At 44.3% G+C, this 9,289-nt stretch overlaps 1 protein-coding gene across 1 annotated transcript; it reads right to left on the reverse strand.

Moving 5' to 3' along the window:
- Positions 1–745: 745 nt before the first annotated feature.
- On the reverse strand, positions 746–4,980 carry LOC121923029 (zinc finger protein 239-like). Its single transcript, XM_042453132.1, has 2 exons — positions 4,800–4,980; positions 746–2,709 (listed from the first exon to the last, which is right to left on the reverse strand). The coding sequence occupies exons 1-2, from the start codon at positions 4,978–4,980 to the stop codon at positions 2,003–2,005; spliced, it is 888 nt and encodes a 295-aa protein (XP_042309066.1). The 3' UTR covers positions 746–2,002.
- Between the last annotated feature and the right edge of the window lie 4,309 nt (positions 4,981–9,289).

Here is a 9,289-nt window from a genome sequence, read left to right on the forward strand (position 1 = left end):
GTTCTCTGGCTGAGAATTCTAAATGCCCCTCCTTAAACTACAAATCCTTGAATGCAACAGGAGGCAGCCAGAGCAGTTACAGTGGAATAGCAGCACTATAAATGTGTAGTGCAGTAATCCCCTAAATAGGCCCCTACAGTCTTGTAGTTGCAGCAACAAATGTATTAAGCCTTGCAAATTGTAAGAAGCTACTGCCCTTTCCTCTTGTCTGCAGATGATCCCTCTGAAACTGGGGAACAGGAACCCTTCTTTCCCACTTGGAGATGATCCATGAAAACAGGACTCATGGCCAGGCTATGACATCTGGAAACCCTATTCTCTAGACTTCAGCCAGGCTGGGTCTCAGATTGGAGCCCACCTTCAGGGGTATACAGGAAGAAGTTCTTTCCCATCTTCCTAGGACTGATGCTCTCCTGGCAAGGAATCCTCTAGAGAAGATGGTCATCTCTTGGCCACAAGCAGGCAGCAGAGGAAGAATTAGTTTCCTTTGCATTTATGTTAAAGATGAGCCATGAACAAAGAAGATGGCGTAATTGTTAAAGCTGTAAAGGAACTCTGCTAAACTGGGTGTCTTTTCATCCCAGCAGGCTGACAGACAAGAGCCTAAACTCAGACAAAACATTGCTGAGAGGGGTAAGAGGTTTGCTCAGCCTCTGCTCCTCATGGCCCTTTGGCAGGATGGACACTTATAGTGCTATCAGTGTGCATGGTGCTAGGAAAAGAACAATGAAAAACAGCCAGTCTTACTAAAGGTATGTGTTGTGTGTATTGTTTTGCCTTCAAGTTGTATATAACTTATGATGATCCTAAGGCGGACCAAACAAAGGGTGGGGTTTTTTTGGGGGGGGCATGTTTTTTCTGAGGATGGTTGCCATTACTATTCTCTGAGGCTGAGAAAGTATGGCTTCCTTAAAATCACCCAGTGGGTTTTCATGTTGAGAATGGGGATTCGAACCCTGGTCTCCAGAATCATAGTCTAATGCTGAAACCACTATGCCACACTGGCTCACTCCAGCTAAAGGCATACAGTCATATATATTTATAGACATGCACACACATACACACGTACATAGGAAAAGGAACAAGTGATACATATATAAAACTATGAAATACATTTGATAGACACAAATTACACAGATTAAAAATACAAAACCCAATGCAATACAATATAAAACAAACAGACAAATCTGCACAACCGAAATATATAAGATAGTAAAAGCATTTTTAACTAGAATTTTTCTTCATTAAACAACTTCATTGCTGCTGGTGCCCAACCAGGTGCATCTCGCCAGGCCAGAAACAGGGGCAGAGGAGGGGTGTCCCAGTCACCCAGCCTCTCTTGGCACCCCTATGGGAAATCCTCCCATGGGAAATACCACAAGAAAGATGGGTAGGTAATAGGGCACATACACCATACTCTCCAGCTGTCCCGATTTGGCAGGGGCATACTGATTAATCTTGTTCCAATTTCTCACTTGCCTTTAAAATGTCCCAGTTTCTCCCTATAGACTGCATCCCCCAAATTATATGAACCTACAAACTACCTTCATGGTCACAACCAGCTGAATTTAAAAAGAACCTCATTAATACAAATACTGCTTCTCTATAACTGATGCCATGTTTCATAGACTTTGGATGGCAACCAAGAAACAGAAATTTCCAAATAATTCAAAGGTTTATTGAATGATCATATAATTGCATTTAATTTGCTGAAGCTTCTGCTGTCAGACCTAGTTCACAATGTTCTGCTGGAGTTTGAAGAAATAAATCTTGCCTCTGTTGCCTTTAGAGTCTTATCAGCCTGTGACTCTGTCATATATAAACTGCAACAACAGACATTAAAAAAAATCAGCAAAGGACATACTAGTTTTACAAGACAGAATCTAGGTGCACTGTCTCTCCAAACACAAAGTAGTTCACACGCTTGTTTTCTCTCTAGTGTGGACATTCTGATGCCTCAAAAGGCTTGAATGCTGAACTGCTGGCATTTGTATGGTTTGTCTCATGTGTGGACTCTCTGATGAATCAGGAGGTTTGACTTCTGAGCAAAAGATTTCCCACATTGCTGGCATTTGTATGGTTTCTCTCCTGTGTGGAGATTCTGGTGTCTCACAAGGACTGACCTGTCAGTAAAACATTTTCCACACTGCAGGCATTTGTATGGTTTCTCTCCTGTGTGGCTTCTCTGATGTTTCAGGAGGTTTGACTTTTGAGCAAAACATTTTTTGCATTGCTGGCATGTGTATGGTTTCTCTCCTGTATGACTTCGCTGATGAGTTACTAGGAATGAATTTCGAGCAAAACATTTCCCACAGCAAGGACATTTGTATGGCTTCTCTCCTGTGTGTACTCTTTGATGGTTCAGAAGGACAGACTTGTCTGCAAAACATTTCCCACACTCCTGGCATTTGTATGGTTTCTCTCCTGTGTGGACTCTCTGGTGTCTATGAAGCTGTGACTTGCGAGCAAAGCATTTTTCACACTGCTGGCATTTGTATGGTTTCTCTCCGGTGTGGCTTCTCCGATGCTTCACAAGAGCTGACTTGTCAGCAAAACATTTTTCACATTCCTCGCATTTGTATGGTTTCTCTCCTGTGTGGCTTCTCTGATGAGTCAGGACATTTGCCTTTCGAGCAAAAGATTTTCCACACTCATGACATTTGTATGATTTCTCTCCTGCATAGATTTTCTGATAAATCAAAAGGTTTCCTATAAAGAAGGAAAAAGACAGACAAGGCTGAATCTCAGCGTTCAGAGAGGACAGACCTCTGGAAGGAGCAATGGAGCTAAGCCAGCTGAAGAAGGAAAAGAAACATTAGAGAAAGAGGAGCTACTGGGTCCTCTTTCATTCATTCATAGATATTAATCACTGTTGCTAAATGGAATCTCTTGATAGATCTGAAAATAAGGACCTGAGCCAGTTCACTCAAACCAATCATTCAAATTTGCCAGGTCCATGGTTGTGTGGCCCCCTCACTGTGTCTGTGTGTGTGAGGGAGGGAGAGAAGAGGGAGTGTGTGTGTGTGTGTGTGTGTGTGTGTGTGTGTGTGTGTGTGTGTGTAAAATAGGATGGCATGGAAAAGAGATGAAGAGATGCTGATGGTCATATGGTGAAGCAGTGCAAATGGTCATGAGGGCAGATGGGAAAATTGAAGAGAGGAGGAAGAAGTGAAGAGCAATCAGACATGTGGGAGCAAGGAGGATGGGGAAAAGAAAAGCCGGAGGCATGAGCCAGTTCATCTCCAGCAGCTTACAGATGAAGAAATGTGTTACAATTGAAAAGGGGATGTGATGGGAATGCAGCCAAATGGTGTGGTAGGTATTTGAGGGAGAGTGGGGAGCTGAGGCTGATAACACTGGGCAAGCTTTGCCGGAAGCGGGGAAGAACATACATCTCTCTTTGTCCTATTCAGGAGTTTTGCTTGTGTGTCACATATGCTCATCCTTACCAGGATTTCTGTGTACGCAAACATGTATACATTGGGGCAAAAAAACAGAACCAGTTGTTAATTACTTGCAATGTCATCAAGGGACTTGAAAACTAACTGTTGCCTTAGAGGTCATTATTCCTGGCCCTGTTGGGGACCCTCTCAGGGGTACTTTCCTATCCACAAAGTGCTAGACCAGGGGTTCCCAACATGGGGGTCGCTCGACCCTTTCTTGGGGGTCGCCAGGTTGGGATTCCGCCTGCCTCCCCCTCCTCCCTTTTCCCCTGCGGGTGCCGGCACACACCGTGAGGAGAAGGGGCCGGGGCCACCTCATCCTCTTCCCTTCTCCCCGCAGGTGCCTTCGAAGGCACCCGTGAGGAGAAGGGGAAAGGGCCGGGGCCGCCGCTGCCTTGCCGCTTCTCCCTGCGGATGCCTTCACCCGCGGGTAGAAGGAGACAAGGACGGGACTGCAAGTCCCAGCGGCCTTTGCGGCCGGAGGTCCCGCCGCTTCTTCACCAGTGGCCTACCTGATTGGCTGGGAGGCCAGGTAGGGGCGGGACCTCCGGCCGCAAAGCCTGCTGGGGCTTGTAGGCAGTCGAAAGTCCTGCCTGTACCTGGCCTCCCAACTAATGAGGGAGGTCACGGGCAGGACTTTTGCTCGCAATGGGGGTTGCGGCCCAACAAAGGTTGGGAACCACTGTGCTAGAGTATCTGTGACAGAGGCTGAATCAGGAGAGAGAAGTGTTAATGTAAGCCACATGGAATCCTATTTGGGGAGAAAGGATAAATAAGGGGGCAGAACTGAAGAAGTCACCAGTTTCATGGCTTGACTGGGACCACAATGTTAGTGAGGGCAAAGGTCCAGAGAGCCTCTCAGGCAGGAATGGGTGCACTAGTGAGGTGGACTAGACCTCCATGGATCTCAGAGGGCACCGCCTACTGTACTACCTGAAAAAGCCTTTTTGTTTTGCTTCTAAATACCCGTCAACATTCCTCAGGAAAATGTTTCCACTTCTGGTCCCTCTCTATGCCATTTAAGACCAGGAAAGACCCTTTCCCAAGAAGAAGATGGAAGCCTGTCCAGGACATAGAAGGGCTGAAAGAGGGTCCAAAAAACCTGGTAAAATTGTTCTGGGATGGGTTAAGAGTAATTTGGGAGTGAAAAACATTAACTGGCATGTCTCTTTCTTACAGAATCTTAGGACCGGTAATTTAAGGAGGAGTGTTTGGAATCCTCACCTTGAGAGCTCTAGCACCTCACTAAACTACACATCCCAAAATTTCACAGGATGTTGCCATGTGAATCAATGTGGAATCAACCCATTGTGAAAGGAACCTCTACAGGAAAGGCAAGAGATTCATGTTTCTTACCCAGGGAGGACAAATTCTCATAGTTTTCCATCATGACATCCCTGTACAAAGATCTTTGGTTCTCATCCAGAAGATCCCATTCTTCCTCTGTGAAATACACAGCCACATCCTCAAAGGTTACCTGCAAGAGAAAATAGCCCTCATCCAGAAAGAAACTCACCAAATGTGGAGGAAAACACATGGTGCCTCCCCAACAGGGTTTGATCACTTCAGAATAAAGACTGATACTTTTAAATATTCCCCCATCTCTTTTCTAACTCCCTGCATCTTGAAGAAATAGCAAATAAAAGGTTACAACTTGGCTCACAGATGAGTTCAGTTTCTCATGTGAAGGGAGATTTTATTTAACATGTGGGAAGTTTTTCACATAGTACAGAGTCCTGGTGGGTGGTTAAAGTCCTGTACGGCAGCCGATTCACCTCCAAAACCACCAGGTTGCGCAATTCAGACAGCAAAAGAGCATTCCAAGCTGCAGACTTTCAGGGGTGCAATCCTTCCGAAGTCGCCCGCACATGAAGTACCCAGACTTTTGGAATTAGCTTACTTGCTATTCACCGCTATGATCTTTGGAATAGCGGTATATAAATAAAACAAATTATTATTATTATTACCTCTCAGTCTGCAATACTAGCTGGAATGTGTCCAGGGCAGCCTTGCCCAATCTAGTCTCTTGTTGTTGTCTTGGATTTTTTTACTACTTGTATTTCCAACTATTTTGAAACATTAGTGGAGTTATTTAGCACAAGGATCTCTTCCTATTTCTGGAAGTAAAAATATCAGAACACCTAACTGAACAATTAGAAATCACTGTTTCAAAGCCAGAAGCCTGAATCAGCTGCCTCCCTCCACCAAGGTGAAGCACCACACCTGCCTAAAAGCCATTGATTCAGTACTAACTTAACTATAGAGCAAGCCCAGCTGGCAGGCCTGAGGGGTCCCTGAAGCCCAGCTCCACCACCTTTGGGCAGTAGCATCACTAGGAGCTGAAGGGTGTGTTGGCCACACCAGGTGGCTCCTCTAAAGGGGTGTGTGACACCACTCCTCCGCAAATGGCTCTTCTGCAGCCCAGCTGTGGAAGCCAGGCTCCAGGTGAGGTGCTGCAGAGAAAAGGGAAGCTAATGCATCTCCCTTCAACCTTGGAACCAAAGAGGTTTTTTTTAAAAAACCTCTGTAAAAAGTTTGCTCAGCCTGCAGGCTCTGTGTCCCTTCTCCCTCTGAAGCTGGTGAGCCAGAACAGGGGTCTTGTGGGGGACGAGGGAGGGAAGGAAAAATGAAACCAAGCAAGGCAGAGTTTGCAAGAGGATAGATACTGGCTAGTTGTGAGAATGGTTGCTGAGTGTCCCTCCCAGTGGAGGCATGGGCAGAAGGAAGAGACCCAGGAAAAGAGGCAGGAGTAGCCATCCATGGGCCCTAGGAATCTGCAAAGGAAGGACCGTGTATGTAAAGACCCTTTGGTGGAGATTAGGAAATTTGCTGTTTGTTTGTGGTACTGTTTGGTTTAGTATGGTTTAAATATATTATTATTCAAAGAAAGAGCTATATTAGTCTGTCACTCACAGCATAAAAAGCAAAAAGAAGAGAAGGAAGGAATTTTGCAGCTCTTTCAAATGCCCTAATTTTGATTGATATCCAGTGCAGTTAAAATAGATCCATTAATCTTTAAAGTGCTGCTAGATTCCTCTCTCCTGCTTTTGTCCTAAAATATATTGTTTGTTCTCTTGTAGAAGTACTGATATTCTGGAAGGGGCTAAGGGGCTGAATCTCAATTTTCACTAGAAAGATAGTCTTATAAATTAATGGATGTCACTTCTCTTTTATGCCCATTGGAGCAGCTAGCTGCTTCATCATGATGAACTAGCATAACTGAATCTATAGAAATAAAAAAACACGCAAAAATGCTATAAAAAAAAGCATTAATATGAAGATTATAATATTAAGCAAGATCTCAAAGCAGGCTCATCTAATGCGAGATACTTGGTTTATTCCAGAGACTTTTTCCAACTATTGTATATGTTAATATGTGTCCAGTGATAGAATGTGTAGTACAAAAGAGTTGACATGGATACCAGGAGGACATCTTTAAAAAATATTTAAAGCTTGGATTTAGGTTTGAAGTTAGATTTCTCAACATGCATGTGTTTCCTTGGGTTTTTTTTAGATAAAGATTAGATTCAAAAACACACTGCAGAAATAATCCAGTTGAGACTGCATTACTGCTCTGGTCAGTGCTGGGGAAGAAGTGTAGTTTGTGAGACCTTGGCCTTCTCTATGTCAGAGACCCTTTGGGGCCACAAAGTGGTGCTACAATTCCCAGGATTCCCTAGCAGTGACCCAGGGCCGTTTAATGGGTCTTATACTGGATTATTAGGCAGTATGTTTTGGATCTTATCTTTAGCTTAAAAGCTCCAAGGAACAACAGAGCTTGTTTAGAAATCTAACTTAAACCTTTAATCCAGGGTTTAATTTTTTTTTTACTCATTTTAAATATTCTAAAAAACATCACAGCTTATCAAAGTTCACTAAACCTATAAAACTACACTTGTGGCCTCGTGGATACGAAATGATCGGGTTACGAAATTTCCGGGATACGCAAAAAGTTTGGATTGGCAAAAACTGTTTCGGGTTAAATATTTTTCGGTTACGAAATTCATTTCGGCGCGAAATTCAAAGATGAAAGTGCAGCTAAGGCTTCCAGTGCTAACGGAAAAGCGACGTTTTCGGGTTACGAAGGAATGGCGGAACGAATTAATTTCGTAACCCGATGGCACCAGTTGTATGTTGTATAAATAGAATCATGAGGCCAAAATAAAGCTGCTTCGGGTCTCTTTGGAGGTATGCTATTTAGAATGATGCATGCACCCTAAGAATCCGGAAGCTTCAACCAAAGTGCCCACTCCAGTGCTTAGGAATGGAGTGTGCGTTGGCGGCCTCTCGGACTCTTAGGACACCATGCATCATTTAAATAGAAATACCTCCAAAGAGACCCGAAGCAGCTTTATTTTGGCAGTCTGTAACAGGCATAGAATAATGAGTTGAGAAGACCACAGAGGGCATCCAGTCCAACTCCCTGCCATGCGGAAATCACAATCAGAGCATCCCCAACAGATGGCCACTAGCATGGCTTAAAGACTCCAAGGAGAGAGACTCCAATCACTTTCCGATGGAGTGCATTACTGTCGAATAGACCCTTACTGTCAGGAAGTTCGTAAGTGAGGGGAATCCATTTCCGGTGAGAGAGGAGCTATCCATGGAGCAGGTTACGAGAGGTCCCTCCTCAAAAAGGACAAGGAAACAGGCTGTCATAATCACGCCAGGAAACTGGAAGATAGAAGGTTCCAGACTAAAGCAAATAGAGCGCACTCCCCGAGGAGTTAAGCTCCTCAGTAGAGCAGGGTCCGAAAGGCAACAGTGGAGTGCACCCTACTTGGGACACGCTAATTTACTCATTTAAAACTGTGGTGCCAAATGAACAATTAGTGGTGCCTGACCAGAGCAGAATAGAATGGCACTATTACTTCTCTTGATCTAGACACTAACTTCTATTGATGCAGCCTAAAATCGCATTGGCCTTTTTGAGCTGCGAAGCACACGTGGACTTCATGTTCAATTGTGGGTCTACAAGGACTCGTCAGATCCCTTTCACATGTAGTCATTCGACAGGGTGTACGCCCATCCTATAGCTGTGCATTTCATTTAGTCTGTGTGTGATATTGTAATTTAAAGATGTACTTATTGTGTTACCTGTTTAGGTCACTACAGATATACACTTATATTAAGTGATATATTCTATGATTCTATGATATGGAAATTAAGATGTATGAGTAAGATTAGCACAAAAAACATTACTAAGGAATCTATATGATGTGGTATGGGAGGAAGTAAGTTGGTGGAGGGGGTGACAGCATGAGTTTGTACACCGGGTGACACCAACCCTGGTGATGCCACCCCTGGTGATGCCACTGGCCCTGGCCCTGACTGCTGAGGGAGAAAGAAAGAACAAGATGGCAGGGAACATGAAACAGCTGAGCCATTGTATGATGGAGGATGGCATCTGGCCACCCATCACATCCCACACTGACAAACCAAGGTTTTAATTTATGGAAAGAAGAATTGAACAACACTCTGGGACAGGGGAATCCTTCTACTCTTGGTATCAACTATTTGGGACAATCTGTTGCTGACCATGCCCAAAGGCTCCATCACAAAGGAGAAGGAGGTGAAAGTTAACCTGTTCAAAGGACTTCATTCTTGCAATTTCTTCCACGAAAAGCGGAATTCAGTGGAGACTCTCTTCTCTCCCTGTTTGGAACCAGGTACGCATACCCTGGACTTCTGAGCGCCTGCAGAAGGTACAAAGGAAGCTGTTTCACATGTGCACACATTTATGCCGTCTTCTACAGACCATCAGAAAGGTCCAAAACAAATGGTAGAAACAATGCAGTTTGAGACTGCTTCAACTGCTCTGATTCATTGCTAGGGAATTTGGTAGT

This window comes from Sceloporus undulatus, chromosome 2, assembly GCF_019175285.1.
Source record: "Sceloporus undulatus isolate JIND9_A2432 ecotype Alabama chromosome 2, SceUnd_v1.1, whole genome shotgun sequence".
Classification (NCBI taxonomy): domain Eukaryota; kingdom Metazoa; phylum Chordata; class Lepidosauria; order Squamata; family Phrynosomatidae; genus Sceloporus; species Sceloporus undulatus.